This window comes from Microtus oregoni, unplaced genomic scaffold (assembly GCF_018167655.1).
Source record: "Microtus oregoni isolate MIOR12 unplaced genomic scaffold, Mior012 000015F_ref0000493, whole genome shotgun sequence".
Lineage (NCBI taxonomy): Eukaryota > Metazoa > Chordata > Mammalia > Rodentia > Cricetidae > Microtus > Microtus oregoni.
In genome coordinates this window covers 37,433,456-37,454,165 of record NW_024543074.1, presented here as the reverse complement: position 1 = coordinate 37,454,165, position 20,710 = coordinate 37,433,456, and the positions used below count along the sequence as shown (strand labels likewise).

The 20,710-nt window shown below is 47.9% G+C and overlaps 1 protein-coding gene across 2 annotated transcripts; it reads right to left on the bottom strand.

The window, feature by feature from the left end:
• Positions 1-3,990: 3,990 nt before the first annotated feature.
• Tmem11 (transmembrane protein 11) lies at positions 3,991-18,561 on the bottom strand. 2 transcript variants are annotated; one of them, XM_041664844.1, is made up of 3 exons: positions 18,338-18,445; positions 15,187-15,467; positions 3,991-4,886 (listed from the first exon to the last, which is right to left on the bottom strand). In XM_041664844.1, exons 2-3 carry the CDS (start codon positions 15,198-15,200, stop codon positions 4,370-4,372), a joined length of 531 nt encoding a protein of 176 aa, XP_041520778.1. In that variant the 5' UTR covers positions 15,201-15,467; positions 18,338-18,445; the 3' UTR covers positions 3,991-4,369. The 2 variants fall into 2 exon arrangements, with proteins under 2 accessions (XP_041520778.1, XP_041520777.1); XM_041664843.1 differs by lacking the exon at positions 15,187-15,467 and having other exon boundaries at positions 18,338-18,561.
• Between the last annotated feature and the right edge of the window lie 2,149 nt (positions 18,562-20,710).

The window sequence follows — 20,710 nt, the reverse complement described above, 5'->3', positions numbered from 1 at the left end:
TCTCTCTCTGTGCTTCCAAGGTTAGTTTTTCTAGTTTTTATTTTAGTGCAGTTGCATTGACTCTGTAGCTATCGTTTGATATGGTGGCCAGTTTCCTTCCCTCCCTCCCAGACTGTATCTCAGTCTGGCCTCAAACTCACTGTCTCACTGTGGTAAGGATGGCTTTTAACTCCCCCCTTTTCGGGACAAGGTTTCTCTGTAGTCTTAGACCCTATCCTGAAACTAGCTGTTGTAGACCAGGCTGGCCTTGAACTCACAGAGATCCGCCTGCTCGCCTGCTTCTGCCTCCCGAGTGCTGGGATTAAAGGTTCACCACTGCCTGGTGGCTTTTAACTCCCAATCCTCCCACCCTTCCTTCTCTAGTTTCTATGCATGTGTCACTATGCCAATTTGGGAATGGTTAAGATCAGACCTGGGGCCTCATGCATGCTAGGCAGTCACTTACAAACTGAATTACATCCATAACCCCAAACAGTCATTTTTACAACATTAATTCTCCCGGCCCATTAAGAATGGAGATCCTAGCTGGGCGGTGGTGGTGCATACCTTTAATCCCAGCACTCGGGAGGCAGAGGCAGGCAGATCTCTGAGAGTTCGAGGCCAGCCTGGTCTACAAGAGCTAGTTCCAGGACAGGCACCAAAACTAGAGAAACCTTGTCTTGAAAAAACAAAAACAAAAACTAAATAAAAATGGACGTCCTTTCCTCGTTTACTGTCTTCACTTTTTTTTTTAAGACAGACTGTGGGAACAGTCGATTTGTAGATCAGGCGGCCTTGGACTCTCAAAGATCCACTTGCCTCTACCTCTTTAGTGCTGGGATTAAAGGTGTTCACCACCACCCAAGTCAGTTTCTTTCTCGAATATTTTAATGTTCTTTGTAGAGGTTTTTAACCTCTCATACCGAGGATGCTTTTCAGTTACTTTTCTGGTGGTGTCTTTAGAGTCCCGTAGAAGCCGAATTTGCAAACAAGGATACTTTCCTCCTTTCCTGTTTAATTTGCCTCTTATTGTTGAGCTGTATGGGTGTTTTGTCTGCATGTATATCTATGTACCATGTGCAATGCCTGCTGCCTGTGGCAGCCAGAGATGGTATATCAGATTTTCTGGGACTGAAGTTACTGCCGGGTTTTAAGCTGCCATGTGGTGCTAGGAATGGAATGGCTCCTCTGGAAGAACAGCCAGTACCCTTAGCTTCTGAGCCGTCTCTCCAGTGCCTCCTGCTGCTCTCTCACCCTGACAGGTGATTAAAACGGCTGCAGATAGCTAGGGTCAGTGTTGGAGGCTTTCAAATTCCCCGGGAGGAGGAAGTTGAGTGGGTGATTAGATCTGTGGCTTATTTACCCTGGCTCACACATTGTCCTGAATGGCCCAAGAACTGTGGGTGAAACATACAGATCATAGGTGGCCTCCTATCTTCCACAGGTGCCATCCACCCTCCTGCCAGGGAGGATGCCAGCAGCCAACTGTACCAGGGCTGCAGCCTAGTGGTTCTCTTGCCCTCAGGCCCAGGGCTTAGATCATCATCTTGCATGAGAAACAAAGGACATGGCTATTGTCCATGAATGTGCAGGTTACTCGGATCCTTGGGCCCTCACTTGTGAGGTAGCATGAAGCTACAAAGCACCCTGCATATTCCTAGTGAACTGCAGCAAGGACACGCCCCGGCATAGAAATAACACTTTGTCTGACACTTGTTGGCTGGCACTTTGAGAAGGGTCACGTCCAGCTACCATTCTTTCCATTAAATAAAGTGGTAAGCCATAGCAACAGCACACTCGGTCATCAGAGGATGGAACATCAACCTGGTTGAGGGAGGTCAGTTTAGAAGACACTGGTAGGCAGCTTAGAACCACTGAGTCCTCATCACAAGTGAGGGCACAAGGATCCGAGTAACCTGCACATTCATGGACAATAGCCACGTCCTTTGTTTCTCATGCAAGATGATGATCTAAGCCCTGGGCCTGAGGGCAAGAGAACCACCAGCTGCAAGGTTATGTAATACATGACTATTCCCGCCAAGCTGAGTCCCCTCTTCCTACCTGCTGTCACCCAGGAAACTGGACGCTCAGAAGCCATAGCCCACCTTCAACTCGTGCTCTCTTGGACGAACTTTATTCCTGACATTTCTGCCCAGTAGCTTAATGTGAGAGCAGCTGCCACCCACGGTTGCAGTGCTGCAGCTGTCCTGACTTCCTGTTCTCTGGAAAAGTGTCCCCTATCCTGAAATTCCTTAAGGTATCCTGGTAGTCAAGGTTCAGTCTTGCTCTTTAAAACTTGTGGTGTCTGGTCACCGGTGCTTCTCGACCCAGCTGCTGACCACCCTACAGGGTAAGCAACAGGGTAAGCTCAGGCCTCATAGGCTCAAGGGTAGTCACTGAACCAGAGGTGTAACCAGGGTGAGACCCAGTGGAAGGAGCTCCCCACGATCTGCCGCTCCATGTTTCCTGTTAACTGCTCCTTTACAGAGCTTTTTGCTCCTGAAAGTGGATTAAGTGGGTAGACAGTTAAGACCAGACTGGTTTGTTAGATTCATTCCATGACCCATGCCTTAAAAGGGCCACACAGAACTGCATCCAGTGGGTTTCCAACAAGGTCTAAGTTGTGCAGTTTTTCTTTCTTCTCAACAGAGAAAGCTACTATGAAAACATTGTGGCTATCACCAGAAATGAGGTTCACAGGCTGCCTCTCTCAGAGCCCAGCCCAGGCACACCCAACCCTACCCTGCTAGCTAGGGGCCAAACCAAGATGGCATTTCAGAATCTGGGTTAGTCCGCTCAACAAGAGTCACTTTGTTCAGTGTAGCTTGGGAAATAGGAAGGAGCTGTTTGTACCTGGTTTCTGTTTTGGGCAAGGGCATCTGCTCAGCTGAAATGAGGTCCCCAGCCCACAGTCACCCCCCCACACCCCATGCAATCTGATGTGCAGAAAGAACACAGCCAGACCAGGTGATGCTTGTTACAAAAAACCCCTCCCAGGCTGTGCTTGCCCAGCAGGCTCAGAGCCAACCTTCAGGCACTCGGGGCTCTCAGAGGCCCCAGAAACAGCTGGGATTGCTTGTGGCTAAGGCAGCAGCTCCCTCTTCATCCTGATCCACCACACTGCCACATAACAATACTCTGTGTAGATAACATCATCTCATCACTGAGTACTCACTGAGCCAGCAGTATTTCTACAGTACTTGGAATGAAGTCAAAGTTTTTTGTACTTCTGTGGGCTTTTGAAAATAATGCCCAAACTGGATCTCTTCTATCACAAATGTCCCAATCGCCCCTGGGAGTTCTCTAAAACCTCGTTTCCCTTACCTCCAGGTTAGGACCCCTTCCTGATGCTGGGTGTCAGAACTTCCTGTGGAGAAGCTAGCTTGGCTGTTTACTAAAGACCACAGAAGCGCTATGCCTCAGCCTTTGTGCGGGGAATCATTTTCCACTTACTGAAAGCCTTAGGAAAAAGACACAAAGCTGGGCGTGGTGGCACATGCTTTAATCCCAGCACCCAGGAGGCAAACAAAAGATCTGAGTTCCAGGCCCAGCTGGTCTACACAGCAAGAAAGACTGCCTCAGAAAAACCAAAACCAACCAACCAAACACACTGTAAGACTCACTGCTCTCAACAGAGGCATCTCCCACAGCCTGGGGCACTGGGGTGAACTTAGGGCTACGTAGGAACAGCAGAGGTCTGTGCTTTCTGTGTTCTCCTAAGTCAGTCTTTGGAGAAGGGCTTTTGGGCTTGGCATCCCCAGGTGAACCAAAGGAAGACCAAGGCCATCTTATCCTATTATGTCTGACAAACAGCCAACTGAGGCCATGACTAGACCAGCAGGCCAGAAGCCATGGTAGCTAGTCCTATGTTGTGCATTCTTTTTGGCAGGATGTCAGCTCTAGTGCCACTGTGCTGCAACAAGTTGCAGCAGCAGCAGGGTGTCTGCAGCATGTGCCCGTCCCGTATACAGCAGCAGCTACAGGCACAGGCATATAAAGAGAGAACAGAAGTTGAAATTCTCATAATTTTAATGGTCAATAGCTTCCGGTTGGCTTCTGAATGGTATAGTTAAACAATATACTTAAGACACCCCCACAGCAAGTTCACACCCCTCAGTAAGTTGCGTTGGCTCCATCCATATTCCACTGCCCAGTCAGACTTCCACAGTCTGAGACCCACTCCTGGGTTATGGAAATAGACATCTTATTGTAATGAGCTGAATAAACCCTTGGCATACCCATGATCTGTTATTTTTGTTTAAAAATAACAAGTATTAAACCAAACACTTTCCCAGGTGCTGTTGCCTCGCGGAGAAAACCCAAGGTGTTGCTGAAGGGATCTGAGTCCTGTGGGCCCTGTGGTTCTGCTTCGCGTCCCACTCTCCTGCAGTCATACAGCGTAGAGCTCATAAATCTTCTTTACACAGTACACCAGGGCAGCCAGTGCTATTGTGTTGTGCAATCTCTTTCTGTGCAGGTCGTCCTTCCGAACCAGCACCACTGGTGTGGAGGAGGTGAGCGTATGCAGAGGCAGGCGGGACAGTTTATAGGCATCATACTCCACCTGGTACTTGCAGCAAGGGTCAAACTGCCAGGAGATCCCATAGAGGGTACAGCAGGTCAGGCTCAGCACACCAGCGGGCAGGGAGATGTAGTGGGAGTAATCCAGGGGCAGTGCCAATGGGGTGAAGAGGCAGGCAGTGCCAGCCAACACGGCCGTCTTGTGTAGGCAATTGCCCACAGTGATCCAACGTGCTGTCTCATCTCCAATTCGAGTGGGCTCTATCACAATGTACTTGTACTGGGCTTCCAGCGCCTGCTCCAGCTCATACTCAAACTGGTCCTGGGCATTCTCCCCACTGTAGATTTCATGCACTATGTAGCAGTCTGTGGCTGACAGGCTAACCCTTTAGTGGAGGGAAAAAGACAAGGAGGTTAGGTTCAACAGTCTAGCTTATTTGGACAAGTGTTTGCCTCAGCCTCAAGGATAGCCCACTTACGGGTTCATTTGCTTCAGAACCCAACCCACAAGACAGCAATTTTCTCCCCCTGAAAGAAATAGTGAAACAAAAAGGTCACAAAGGTAGCCTGGCATGTTTTTTTGATCCCAATACTTGTGAGGCAGAGGTAGGCAGATCTGAGTTCAAAGCCAGTCTGGTCAACACAATGAGTTCCACACAGCCAAAACTACACAGTTACAAGACTTTGTCTCGAAAATACCTCCCCCTCAGACTGTACTCCCTGTACCGGGTGAGGGAACCCCATACCCAGACCAGCACCCCTTAATAAAAAAAGAGCACTGGCTTGGATTCAGGCAATACAAATGCTTTACCCCAAAACAGTGACTGTAATTAAACTGGGCTCAGGTAAGGATTAATTAAATCATATGCCCCTAGTCAGTTGAGCCCAGGGAGAAAGCTATTCTCTGGGGTGGAACTAGAAGCCTCAGCATGGGGAATGGAGATGGCAGAGCTTGCCTAGTCTGCACAGGGCTCCTGGCCTCACCTATCACCACAAAAATAAAAAGTCACAGCATGGGACATGGCCAAAGCAGTCCGTCCACTGGCATGCTATGCTGCGTGCTGCCTGATACCTCCCAGGGTGCTGAAGATCCCAACTGGAGAGCAGTTATTTCCCCATTAAGGTCTTCTGTGGGATGTCTCCATTTAGAGCACATTCCAAGGGGAGGAAGGTGAGCAGGATGCCTGCAGTTTGTTCACAACAAGACTTATTTTCAGACACTTTTAGCCAATAAGTAAGCTTGAGGAAGGGGTCAAAGAATCGAGACCAGACAAGGTGGCACAAGCTTGCAAAACCAACACTTAGGAGCCTGAGTCAGGAGGATAAGAGGTCTAGGTCATCTTGAGCTGCGCAGGGAAACCCTGTCTCAAAAACAACAGGTAGGGTTTTTTTGTTTTGTTTTTTTTAAATACAGGGTTTCTCTGTGTAACAACTGTAGCTATCTTGGAACTAGTTCTTATAGATAATGCTGGCCTATAAGACAGAGATCTGCCTGCCTCTGCCTCCCTAGTGCTGGGATTTAAAGGTGTGCACCAACATCACCTGTCTGGGTAAGAGATTCTTTAAGCGGGTGCACTCCTGGTCAAGAGATTCCCTTTGTGATCTCATGGCCACAAGCCAATAAAAGTCAAAGTCAAAGTGCCAATTTATATGTCCATCTGTGAAACCATGACTCTAGGCAGAGCTATGTCCAAGTTATCCACAAGTCCTGCCCGCTTTCAAAGTGGACATAGGGCACATTCCTGTGCACAAAGAATCTGAGGCAAGCCCTCTCCCCTGTGGAACACTCAAGGCAAAATGTAGGTTCAAAAGCTGGGATTGTAGTGCCCTTACAATGCCAGTCAACTTTTAGTTTCATGGCCTTCTCTACCCCGTAGGCATGTGGCCAGCCTGAACACAGGGAAACAATTTGTGTCAGTAAAGCACACTCAGCACCTCTGACAGATTGCTTGTCTTAAAAACCTATCACTAGGCAGATAACACTTCTGACCTCAGCCTGGCCAGTCCCCAGCACCTTCTGTATGACTAGCCGGCACCCAGTCTACCCAGGCCAGGCTGAGAGCCCAGATCTTGCTATTTGTCAAGGCAGATGAATGAGCATGTTCATGATTATAGACAGACATGTCTGGAAACACAAGACCAGTGGTCCATAATATGGGATGACGCGAAGCAAATGCAGCGAGTGAAGAGCTGAGTCAGTGGATCAAGACTCTCACAGGTCCTCACTGCAGGCAGTTTTGTGAACGTCACAGCTTGCAGCAGTTATAGACATAGCTGTGCCCACCCAATTCTCATGTACTGAGCTGATTCTGTAGACATGCTCACCAATGCCCTTTCCCAGCCACTCTAGACTTGGCCCAACTATACAGCATGAAACAAAAGCAAAGCAAGCCAACAGAGGAAGCAGGAGTACCAGCAGGAGTCTCTGGAGTTACCAGAGACATCAATTCTATAAGAACAGTCATTTAAGAAAAGTAGTCCTGGGCATCCTTTGGTATGACAGAATCTTTAGAAACGTTTTTCCAGGAATAAAATGGTGACGCCCAAACCAATCATTCATGAAGTTTCAGGGATCCACTTGCCTCTTCCCTTCCTAGCTGGGGTTACAGGCTGTCACATCCAGTTTTCATCTGGGTGCCCCTCCTGCAAGCAGAGCGAGCACTTTATCCACAGAACCATCTCCTCAACCTCTGTAGGGTGTTATTTTAGTTATCCACCTGTTTACATAAAAGCACCTGAATATCTAGGAGGCAAGGAGATCTGAGAATAAGGCTATCATTAAGAGGGAACTGGGTGGCCAGAAGGAAAGGGAGTCATTTTTCACTAAATGGCCTTTGATCCTACACCTGGTCCAACCTCTGGAACTTAATTAAGAACAAAGAACACTGGGCCACCGGGTGGTGGAGGCACACACCTTTAATCCCAGCACTCAGGAGGCAGAGGCAGGTGGACCTCTGTGAGTTCGAGGCCAGCCTGGTCTACAAGAGCTAGCTAGTTCTAGGACAGGCTCCAAAGCTACAGCAAAATTTTGTCTCAGAAAGAAAGGGGGTGGGGGAAGAACACTGTGCCACGCACTTTGCTGACACTGGGTGAGAGGTCACTCTGTCCTGAGCCTTCAGTGGAGCAGGTGGCAACCTTGCTCAGGACCTCAGGTCATGGGTCTGCCTAGGTTAGCCAGCGTTGGGAAGGGAGAGGAGTCACTTGGAAATGCTGGCACTGCAGCCAGCTATAAGGAAACTCTCTGGGACACAGGTGCCCTGAGAATGTCTGGCAGGCTGTGTGGAGGGCTCTGTAATCCCTGTCTCACCCCCACCCAAGGTCAAATCTCAAATGTCAATCTTCCCAAGTCTAAAAACACCTGTTCGAGAGCTGGTGCTTGCTAAGTGAGAAAGAACTAACTGGGCTGCCCACTACCCAGGCAGAGGACGGTACAGCACCCTGTAATGGGGGTGAAAGCAGCAGGCTCCTCTCATGTGTCACTTGGTACAAAATTAATAAGCTCTGTCATTCAAGCCTGTCTTCAATTGTCAACCATGAAGAGTAAGGAAATGAGGCTTTATAAGCAAGGAGCAAGGAGGTCTCCAATTGAGGGGCTATGTGGGGCAAGGCAGCTAAGTGGTAAGTACAAGTTTTTTTTTGGGGGGGGGGTTCTTGTTGCTGCTGCAAACACAGTATCACTGGCTGGTCTTGAACTCACAGAGATCCGCCTGCCTCTGCCTCCCGAGTGTTGGGATTAAAGGCGTGCGCCACCACCGCCCGGCTACAGCTACATTATTAAACAACCAATCTCCATAAGGTGTAAATCCAAAGTCAAACCCACTGAACTAGTCCCTAATACCACGGACCTGGCGCCTTTTTTTTTTTGGTAGGTTTTTCTTCTTTTGGAGACAGGGTCTCACTTTATAACCCTAGTTGTTCTGGAACTTGCTATATAGACAAGGCTGACCTTGAACTCTGCCTCTTGAATGCTGGGATTAAAGGTGTACACCACCAAGTCTGGCTAATACTTCATTGTTTTGTATAAGTGTACGTGCAGGGAAGTCACAGGACAACTCGTAGATATCGGCTCTCTCCTAACCTTATGTGGTTCTAAGGATAGACCTCTCACCAGGCAAATATTTCTACCTGCTGAGCCATCTATTTGCCCACACCATTTCCTGTTTTCAATTTTTTAAAATTTATTTTTATTTTATGTGCATTGGTATTTTGCACGCACACACACACACAAATGTGAGGGAGTCAGATCTTGGGAACTGAACCCAGGTCCTCTGGAAGAGCAGTCAGTCAGTCAGTCAGTCAGTGTTCTTAACCATTGAGCCACTTCTGTAGCCCTGTTTTCAATTCTTTTGGAAAAACACCCAGAGTTGCCAGGCACTTGTGGAACTTAAGTAAAATGTGCTGTCTTTTCTGTCAGGAGTGAATGAAACAAAGGAAGTTTCCATATTAGCTGCACCAGCATCTTTTGTGCTGGGCTTGGCTTTGCTCTTCCCCCCACGGGGACCAGCCTGTGAGCTTACTCTTTCGAGTTCTAGAGCTGTGGGCAGACAAGCCCACACCTAACATTTGACTAAGATCAAAGTATGTGTTCACTGGACAGAAATCTCAAGGTCCAAATCAGGAGCAGAAGGAGAGAGAGCACGAGCAACGAACTCAGGACCGCGAGGGGTGCACCCACACACTGAGAAAATGGGGATGTTCTATCGGGAACTCAACAAGGCCAGCTGGCCTGGGTCTGAAAAAGCCTGGGATAAAACCGGACTCGCTGAATATAGCGGACAATGAGGACTACTGAGAACTCAAGAACAATGGCAATGGGTTTTTGATCCTACTGCACGTACTGGCTTTGGGGGAGCCTAGGCAGTTTGGATACTCACCTTACTAGACCTGGAAGGAGGTGGGTGGTCCTTGGACTTCCCACAGGGCAGGGAACCCTGATTGCTCTTTGGGCTGACAAGGGAGGGGGACTTGATTGGGGGAGGGGGAGGGAAATAGGAGGCGGTGGCGGGGAAGAGACAGAAATCTTTAATAAATAAATAAATAAATAAAAAGTATGTGCTCAAAGACTGTGCGCCTCCTGTCCTCAAAAATTACACTTCCCGCTTCCTGTTTGCAGCCTGAGCCTCTTCCTTTTCTGTCTCCCTCTCGAAGAGGCAGCTATGTTTCTCCCTTCTCTCTCTCTCCCTTCTCTCTGCCTCTCTGCTCTCCTCCTCTTCTTTATAGTTCACTAAATAAATATGGAACTCACAAAAAAAAAATTACACTTCCCTTATCAACAGTGTTATGTTTACATTACCAGATGCCGTAAGAATGTGAGGCTCTGCTGCCTATGCTGGCCTGTATATCTGGCTCGATATGCAGCTGGACACCCTTCTGCAGAAACCTTTTTTTTGTTTCACTGTATGGTCAGTTCCCTGAGACCCCAGACCCATTTCTAACACCACCAAACCAGAAGTTTGCAATGTGACTAGGCTGGTTGGCTAACAGGTCTTGAGAATCTACCTATTTCTCTGCTTGCCCCTCCAAACGCTGAGGTAACAGGTATACACAGTCATGCCCAGTCTTTTATGTGAGTGCAAAGAATCTGAACTCAAGTACTCATGCTTGCAACACAAGCACTCTTACCCACTCAAGCTAGCTCCCCAGCCCACACTTCTTTCATAATAGAAAACAAATTTTTCTTAAAAAGAAAAATCTCAACTGGGCATGGTGGGGACATAATTGTAGTACCAGCTATCCAGAAGGCTAAGGCAAGCAGATCTCTTGAGTTTGAGGGCGGCCTGGTCTACAGAGCGAGTTTCAGGACAGCTAGGGCCACAAGGAGAAACCCTGCTTCAAAACAAAACAAAAAAACCAACATGTAGTAATAAGGGGCGGTGGGGCTGCGTCCCCAGCACCCCGGCCGCCTGCTCGGTTATGCTCCGAAATAACAACACACAAACTGTATTCATTTAAACACTGCTTGGCCCTTTAGCTCTAGCCCTTACAGGCTAATTCTCACATCCCGATCAACCCATCTCTAATAATCTGTGAGTACCGGTCTTACTGGGAAAGGTTCAGCATGTCTAACCTGGCGGCTTGCTTCATCGCGTGCATCTGCCCAGGAGAGCGGAGCATGGCATCTCTCTGAGGCATCTGCTCCCGAGAGGAGAGCTGTGGAGTCTGAGCTCACTTCCTCTTCCTCCCAGCGTTCTGTTCTGTTTACTCCTCCCACCTATCTCTAACCAATGAGAGCCAAGCAGTTTCTTTTTATTTAACCAATGATCTTCCTCCATCACCAACAAATAAAAAAAAAGACGATTATGAGTTCCAAGCCAGTCTGGGATACTTAGCAAGACTCCTTTCCCAAGGAGAAATTAAACTAAAGTCAAGCTGGGAATGTGGCATGGTGGAGAGAGTACTTGTGGAAGCCCAGGGTAACCTCTGCTACACACCAAGTTCAATGCAAGCCTGGTTACAGGAGACCCTGCCTCACAACAAACCAAATTCAACAATGTACCCCTTAGCACAGAGACCAGATACCAATGGGACTCCCACTGCAAAGGCAAGCAACAGTGGCTAACCTCCCACCCTGGTATCTGGTTCTGTGCCTAAAGCCACAGAAGCAAGCTCCCAGGGTCTCCTAGCTATGTTATACTGGCCTCATCCTACAATCCTGCTAAGAAGAGGACAATTTTGTATCCTGGGGATGGGATAGGGTGGTGAGTGATATCTCTCTAGACCTAGAACTCAACCTGATGTTCCACTTCCTAGACTCCAGATTCCCAAGCAGTGTTCAAATGGAAAGGTCACACCTAGGCTAGCAACTGGTGCTTCTTTTTTTAAACAACTGAAGCCACTCCCATCAAAGCATCCCTATCTAGCTCTGCCTGTATGAAGCAGGTGTCCAAGAAATGTCTGTAATGAGGAACAGGAGAGAAAAACTATTGTGGCAATTACGGTATCTGGAGCCTGAAAATGTATAGCAGAGCCAGCGGTCAAGCTTCCTTTTGTTTGTGTTCAGACCTGGCCTCACTATGTAACAAACACTGGGATGAGGGGTATGTGCCATCACAACTATGACATCACTTTTAACCACTGAGCCAAAACCAATTTTTAAAAATTATTGTTTATTTGTGTGTATGTGTGTAGTCTGTATATGTGCATGTATCTGAGGTTAGTGCTGTCCCCTGGAGCTGGAGTTACAAACAGTTGTAAGCTGCCTGATGTGGGTGCTATGAATTGAACTCAGGTCCTCTGTAAGAATACATGTTTTTAAAACACTAAGCCATCTCTCCAGTTTCAAGACCGATTTTTAAAAACACGCATATATAGGAATACATTTTATCTTGTGTGTATGAAAGTTTTGCCTACATATATGTTGGCATATCATGTGTGCAGTAACCTAAGGAGGACAGAAACCATGTGATATGGGATTTCCCTCTGTATGTTGTGATTACCATTAATGAATAAAGAAACTGTCTTGGGGGCTGGAGAGATGGCTCAGTGGTTAAGAGCACTGGCTGCTCTTCCAGAAGTCCTGAGTTCAACTACATGGTGAATCACAACCATCTGCGGTGAGATCTGGTGCCCTCTTCTGGCATGCAGGCATACACGGAGGCAGAACACTATATACATAATAAATAAAATCTAAAAACAAAAAAAACCAAACAACAACAACAACAACAAATGAACTGTCTTGGGCCTGCATGCAGGGAATAGAGGTGGGGGTGAAGAAGGGGGACGGGATACAACGACTAAACTGAATGCTGGGAAAAAGAAGGATGGGGTCAGAGAGAAGCCACATAGCCCTGCAGGAGCCAGACAAAACTTTAGCCAGTAAGCCACAGCCACATAGCAATACACAGATTAATAGAAATGGGTTAAATCAACACGTAAGAGTTAGCCAATAAGAAGCTAGAGCTAATGAGCCAAGCAGTGCCTTAAATAATACAGTTTCTGTGTGATTATTTCAGGGGCTAAGCGACTGGGAACAAACAAGCGGCCTCCGCCAACAAACTAGCACACCAACATGGTGGACTAAAATCCACATAAAACCTGAGAAAGCTTGGAAAGGAATCCTAGACACAAAAGAACAGAGTTCTGTGTGATTATTTTGGGGCTAAGCAGCCATGAACCAACAAGCGGCTTCCCTACAATAACCGTGGATGCTCGGAATTAAACATAGGTCCTCTGAAGAGCAGCCAGTGCTCATAAATTTAGCTGAGCTATCTCTCCCCTTGGCATGTGTATCCCCAACACTGAGGCAGAAGAGCTTCTCAGTCACCAGACCACGGGGAGACCTCTCACAGGAGCAAAGTGTCAGGTTCCCTTTGAAATAGCCTAGTCTGGGTCTCCCCGTCCTCTGCAGCAAAGGGTCAATTGTTTGATCTTTCTGCATTCTTGTGGGTTTTTTTGTTTGTTTGTTTGTTTTTGGAAGACAGGTTTCTTGTAGACCTGGCTGGCCTTGATACACCTGCCTCTGCCTCCCGAGGGCTGGGATTAAAGGCGTGCAACCACCTCGGCCCTGCTCTTTCTGCATTCTTTCATTCCCAGAAAGTCGTGTCTGGTTAGCCAGAAATGGGTTTTCTGGACCTGGGGGTGGAGGTGGAATGCAATATCATAAGAAACTGCAAAAGTGATCATGTTTTCAGAGCAAAAAGTAGGACAGTTTGGACTACCTTGAGAGACCCTGTCTCAAAAAAAAAGCAAAACAAAACAGAAAAGCAAACTGACTACTGACTCTATTTTCAGGTCCTAGATACCTTAAATGTCACAAGATTTTCTCTTCCTCTCCTTCATTACAAACATTCTTGGGAACCTGTCACTCTCAGAGAGTGTTAGATAGGGATGCCTTGATGAAGAAGACATCCTCAGTTGTTTAAAAAACAAAAAATAAAAACCAAAAAGAAAAAAAAAAACCAAACGAATACCAGTTGCTAGTTTAGATGTGGGTTCTCATCTGAACCCTGCCTGGGAATCTGGGGCCTAGGAAGTATACAGTCAAGATTGCATTCTGGGTCTGGACAGACCTCTCCCCACCAAATAGCACAGTGTTTGTGTGAATAAAACAAGGAAACAGAACCATCCTTTTCTCAGCAGGACTGTAGGATGAGGAGACCCTTAACTGTCACAATAGTGCTGCCCTTGCTGAGAACACCAGTTCCCAACACCCACATGAGGTGGCTCAAAACCACCTGCAACTCCAAATTCAAGATCAAATGGTTTCTTATGGATGCCCCAAGCACCCACACACCATTAAAACAAATCTTGCCTGGCAGTGGTGCATGCTTTTAATCCCAGCACTCCGATGGTAAACTTGGTCTACAGAGTGAGTCCCAGGATGGCCAGGGCTACACAGAGAAACCCTGCCTTGAAAAACCAAACAAACAAAAACATCCAAAACCAAAATCCCACAAATCTTGTGTTCTTACAAATACTATTATATGAGTATCTCCTGTCCCTCCACCTGCCCCTCCACCTGCCCCACTTTCCCTAGCCTCCCCCTCTGTTGTCCCTCAAGTTTACACATTTAAGCCCAAGGGCAAAACACTTTGCTATCCTGAGTCAATTTCCCTGGTCTCCCAAAGCACTGAATGATCTGGCTGGGTGCAAAAATCGAAGAGGGCAATAGTAAAACACCCGCAACTATTTAAATGTAAATTAATTACTCAATAAAGTAAAAACCTCAACTCCTCTGGCACACTTCAAGCACTGACAGGCAACCAGTGTTAACCCCAATGATCAGCAGATGCCAGACTGTACAGATTTCATCTGAAGAACTGTGGGGAAAATCTGTGGGCCACTGCCTTTTCCCAGGAACTCTGTGCCCATCACAGTTGCTGTCGGCACCCCTCTGTGTATGCTGGCTCCTAAATCACACTTCCTACCCCACCCACAGCTCTTCACACACTCAAGAACAAATCATGCTCAACCCAAGCTAGGCAAGCGTGGCCTCAGCCCTTCCTCCTCTTGGACACTATCAACTCTGCCTTTCTCAGAGGTGGGACCCAATGAGATGAGCCTGCAGAACTTGACTTGTCCACAGAAGCAGAAATCAAGGCAAGTAGAACCCAGACTGCTTGAGTAAAACCCAGGACATCAGAAATACAGCCCAAAGGCTGGACCATGGCACAGTGGTTGATGTACACATTCAGATCTGTGAGCAGAACATGTGGCTCAACCATAGGTGCTGTCACCTCTCACTAGCCAACACAGCTAGCAGGGGTTATAGAGCAAGAAACTTTGGTGTATGACTCAGGCCTGCTTACCTCATCCAGACCAGGAGAAAAGAAAATTGCCATATACCCAAGCCAGCATGGGAACCTCTTAAAATATGAAATGCCTCAAATTCCTGGAGCCCCTAGCTCTAAAAGGGAAGATCAGAACAGAAAGGGGGGTCTATCACCCCAGAAATGTAAACCAATCTGTTCACATGGCTTTTTAAGTGGAGTAGGCACTAACTCTATATGGCCCCTGGGACCTCACAAATGACATAGTCTTCCAAGAGGAGGAGGGAAGGATGTGGAGGGAACTCCGTAATTACTGACTGCCTAACAAATGCACAGAACAGAAGAAAGCTTGAATATCTCAGGCAGTCCTGTATCAGACACAGATCAAGTATCTTCATAAGCTCAGCAAAAAAAAAAAAAAAAAAAAAAAAAAAAAAAAAAAAAAAAAAACGAATTCAGAGTGCAGGGCTATACTCACATTCCAACAATCATGGAGATCTCAGGGATGAGGGGCCCTGAGAGCAGCACCAAGAAGCCCAAGAAAGGATAGGCAGGGCTGTCTGAGAGCTGGTCCAGGCTGGCACACAGGTGGCAGAATACCTGCTCTGCTTTCCTAGATGGGTAAGTGTGCCTCAAAGAGGCCAGCAGGACAAACGGCAATCTGTTTGCTGTACTCGCTGTCAGTATGCTCAATTTTGGACAAGAATTCAGGTTACAGTTCAGAGTTTGATGTTCTTCATTACAAATACTGTTGTTTCCCTAGATTTAATGGAGTGGAGAGAAAAATCAACACATAAGCAGCTCTCAGTTTGCTCCTTTCCCCCTCCAATTTCAGTCTAGATCAGCACTGTCCCTAGCTACTTACTGAGCTGATGGAAAAGTTTTCTCTATTCTTAGCCATTATCCCAAAGTGAGTACCGGGCACCCAAAACATGGCCTGTGATTTAAGAGCTAAATTTTTCATTGTGTTTAATTCTAATGTCAGTGTAACCATCACATATGTATGGCTAGCAGCTACTCAACTGCTGCAATGGCTGTCACTCAGCTCTAGTACTAGCCTGTGTTTCTGGAATTAAGAAGCAGGCAAAGCAAGAGCCACTGCACACTAAGCTGCCAACCAGCATCAAGCAAGGAATTAAATACAACATATGCTCGAGTATGCAGCCACTGGCAAATACGTCTGTTCAAAGCAACGCCCACTCCAGCCCTTGCCACAAACCACACAGCAGCTCCTTCAGTTTCAGCAGAGGGCAGGCGGCAAGGTGTGTGCAACTCTGAAGTTCCTTTTGTTTCTCAAGACAGGGTTTCTCTGTAGTTTTGGAGCCTGTCCTGGAACTAGCTCTTGTAGACCAGGCTGGCCTCAAACTCACAGAGATCCGCCTGCCTCTGCCTCCTGAGTGCTGGGATTAAAGGCGTGCACCACCACCACCGCATGGCTCTGCAGTATTCTTAACATGAAGCTGAAATTTGAGTCCGTCCAAATGTGACATGGAACAAAGTCACTTAGGAGCCATAAACAGTTTACTTGTGTCGTGAGAGCCAATAATACACCCAGTCCTCACAATCTATGATGCTGAGCATACAATTATTCTGGTCTGTTCCACCCAGTCAGGCCACCAAGTGAGCAGGAATGGAGGTATGCCCAGAAGTCAGCTTGGTAGCCAGGGGAAGTTATGTTTCCATACACTGCTCAGAAAGGGAGGGCCTTAAGGAGATGGGATCCTGAGAATAAGTCCTTTGGCAAGGGCCTTCCCACAAAGGGGTAAGCCTCCAGTCACTACACATCACCTACCAGGAAGACAGATGGTAGTAACTCTCACATCATAAAATCTGATGCCCCATTCCTGGCAGACACACAACATCTGCATGCATGGGTAGAACCCGCAGTTCCTGGCCAAAGGTCACCACCTGTACACCTACAGGACCCATGCAGATAACCTCAATTAGTCAAGTTCTCAGGTGAGGAACTAAACAGAAGTTGTTCTGAAGAGTCAGCTACTATCTAGTTTAACAGTGAAATCTGTCTGCATTTGATTTAAATCCCCTTAAAAGCTGTTGAAGCTCAATCAAGAACTGGACTCCTACTATGGGTGGCTGGCCGACAAACTGGTTAAATTAATATTTGCTTCAAGTCAAATTTTAATTGACTTGTATTATAATACTTACATATATATATTTATAATTATACTTATAATTATAAATTATAATACTTTAATTGTATTTATTTTTTTTAGGTAGGCTATACAGCATAAGGCTCTTGTCCCATGCTTGAGGTACCCATGTGTGGCCCTTTCAGTCTGTATCCCAGAGTAAGAGTATGGTAGGGTGTGGTGACCCACACCTTTAATCCTGCACTTGGGAGGCAGAGGCAGATTTAGCTCTGTGAGTTCAAGGCCAACCTTGTCTATAAAGTGAGTTGCAGGACAGCTAGAACTACACAGAGAGATCTTAACTCTAAAAGTATCTTTATCTGACACTGGGTCTTCTGGGAAGGTTCTTTCCTATTACTGAGGGGCTGAAATTAAATATCCTGAAAGTGTTCCTTAGGGCTTAAGGGCATGAAAAACAACAAAAATTGTCACTTTTGATGTTCTTATCTAAGAAATAAAGTCAGAAAAACCACTCCTTGCCACTGCTTTCCCAAGGAACGGTAAATGCAGACTAGATTCTTTTTCATAAGCAAACTCAAGAATAAAACGAAGGCTATCACTACTGCCAAGCAGGAAGACTCGTGTGGGATGGGAAAGCTTTGTAGGCAACAGCAAGGAACATGGGATGCACCAGTCCAAACGAACAATGCAGATTAGTTGAGACAGAACTTTTATGTTTAACAGTATTCATCGGAAAAGAAAAAGATAGCCAGGTTTACTTTTCAACTGACAATAAAATGCGAAGGCTTTTGCAAAACGAACTTGGCAGTTTAGTAGTTCCACCGATATACAGTACCCTTCTCCCCAAACTTCTAGTGTCTGAACAGTTTCTAGTAACCTATTAGCTAAAAATACTCCGCAGGAGGAAAAACCCACAAGTTCAACATGAAACACGCCAACTGCTCTCATCTTCGGGCAATCACCGGGAAGAAACAAACCCCTAGCGCCCCCAAACGCCTCCGGTAGAAAAGGTCACTTTAAAGGACTTAGGGCAGAACCGCTTGCAGAGAACCCTCAGGAGTGGCGATGACGGCCCGCTCCGAAGGCGTCCAAGCGCAAGCCCTTGGAGGCGCGCCCGGCACGCGGCTGCTCTCAGCAAACGCCCCTAGCAGCACACCGCCCGGCGAACCTCTGCCCTCCTCCCCTTCCAGGAGCCCCTCCACGCCACGTCGGGCGCCCAGGCACAGACAGCCACGTGCGCGAGCCAGTGGCCCAAAGCCTGCACGCCGCTCCGTAGAACAGCCTCGCGGCCCTGGGAGTCGCTCAACCCCGGTTCACGGACCGCCTATCGCGAGCCGCCACCCCTCCTAGTCGAGCTCCCCGCGCTCCCCGGCCGTGGCGCCGGCCTGCTCCTCCCACACCAGGGCCCCGCGAACTGGGCCCCGAGCGCAGCAAGCACACGATTCGGAGTCGCGCGTAGCACAGAAGCTTCGCCTACTCTAAGGTCGGCGGCCGCCCGCAGTCGCGAGCCCAGCTCACCTCTCTCGGGAGCCACCGCCGCCCGGACCCAGACGCCTCCTTCCCCACGCGGCCATCTTGGAGACTCTCGGCTCGTAGGGGGCTGGCGCCGACGCGGCTCGGGGCGCGCGCAGGCCGAAGGGAAACGTAGTCCGGTGGGCTGCTTGTACGTAGTGGGAGGCTGCGAGAGGACTACAATGCCCACAGTACCGCGCGCCGGAAGTCTGCTGCAAACTGCCGCGCGCAAGAGGGCGAAAGGTGGGCTCTGCTTGAGGAAAGAGTCTTTCGGTCGCAGAGTGCGAGTTTCTGCGCCCACCGCCTGGACGTCCTTGGGTGCTCAGAGCGAGTGACCGAAGGAGAGCGGAAAGAAAGCGCCTACTATTCCCAGAGCGCTTCGCGCGGCGACCCCGCCCTCACGGTCCGAGAGGCCCAACTCTTGGTCCCAGCCTTCTTGCCCTTCACTGTGGCCTCGGGCCGTCGGGGGCCTGGGTTTCCCCTATCTCACACTTTACAATGGCTTGAGCAGTTTAACCTCCTCCGTTTCTCTCTTCTTATCTGCAGACTAGAACTCGTGCGCCCCCAGTTTGAAGGTTACCCCTGCTTATGCAGTATCAACTGCCCCCCCCCCTTCCAGTCTGGCAAATTCGGAGATTTTTTTGAGGGTCTGTAGATGTGCCTTTTCCTCCCAGCCAGTTTTTATGCTTGGATCTGTGTGGTTTCTAGCAAGTTCCTGGTTTTTATTTTTTTGTTTTTTTTTTTTTTAATTTTTCGAGACAGGGTTTCTCCGTAGCTTTTGGTTCCTGTCCTGGAACTAGCTCTTGTAGACCAGGCTGGCCTCGAACTCACAGAGATCCGCCTGCCTCTGCCTCCCGAGTGCTGGGATTAAAGGCGTGCGCCACCACCGCCCGGCTAAGTTCCTGGTTTTTAAATTGAATACTGCAACCCTGCCACCAAGTGCCAAACTCTAGCACAGTGCAAGTGCGGCAGAAGAGTAGGGATGTGGAGAGAGAGGAAGAGGGATCAGAATTAGGTATGAGGGCCTGCAGAGATGGCTCAGCGGTTAAAGACACTGCACTTCCAGGGGACTCAGGATAAGTTCCTGGCACGTGGCGGCTAACAATGGTCTGCTACACCAGTAACGCCCGAGGCCCTCTTCTGACCTCATGAGCACTGCACACACGTGGTGCACAAAACAGGCAAAGCACCCAGACACATTAGAAAAAGAAAAAAGAATAAGGCATGAAAAAGCCAGTTGCTAGTGCCTGGAGACCCTTCCCTGCCCGGGCTACTCAACGAACAGCACATAGGAGAAAAACTTGGCCTAGAGGAGGCAGGTGGTGTGGAAATGGCCTTGAAAAGGTTCATGAGATTACGGCTAAAGACTGGAATTTCTGCGTTTTCCCACTAGTCTATTCCCAACCTCCAGAGTATCTTTGCAATTTTTTTAAATAAATTGCCTCTATTGTTAGCTATGTATTTCTGATACAATTCATTGTCCTGAGATTCAAGAACCTAGAAATCTAAGCAGGTGGCCCCTGTGACTCACCCAGCAGGTAAAATCTGTGCTATTTCATATTTCTCCTTTCTCCCTTCCTTATATACACTACTCTTTCCCTTTCCCAGGAACATTTGGTTTGGTTTGGTTTTTGTTTTTTCGAGACAGGGTTTCTCTCTAGCTTTGGAGCCTGTCCTGGAACTAGCTCTTGTAGACCAGGCTGGCCTCGAACTCATAGAGCTCCCCCTGCCTCTGCCTTCTGAGTGCTGGGGTTAAAGGCATGCGCCACCCAGTGGGAAAGCTCTCAACTCTCGAGGAATCCTGATAATAGTGCAGGGACATGCTCCTTTTCCAATCACCCTTCGCTTTTACTCATGGTCTAGGGAAGCCTGGACCCTCTTCTCTGCCCTGCTGTGACATGAGCAGCAAAAAAAAAAAAAAAAAAAAAAAAAAAAAAAGTGCATTGACCAGGGACTTCCACACCTACCTTTGAATGGGGAGGCAGCTGGCCAGGAAGGTCTGTCTTCCCTGGGATGCCTGTGAGGTTCTAGTGTTCCAGTGCCAAGTCTGAGAAATGGTGGATCCCATTGGGGATTTATGTCCCTGTCTTAGTTTTGTTTCCCATTGCTGTGATAAAAATACCCTAACACAAGCCGCTTAAGGGAGCAAAAATCAGTTTGGCTCACAGTCTATTCAGGTTACAGTCTGTGGTGGTTTAATGAGAATGGTCCCCATAGGCTCGTATCTTTGAATGTTTGATTCCCAGTTGTACTATTTAAGAAGAATTAGGAGGCGTGGCCCTTATTGTAGGAGATGTGTCACTGGGGGTAGGCTTTGAGGCTTCAGAAGCCCAGGCTAGGCGTGGTCTCTCTGCCTGGTAGTTGTCTCAACTTGTAAGC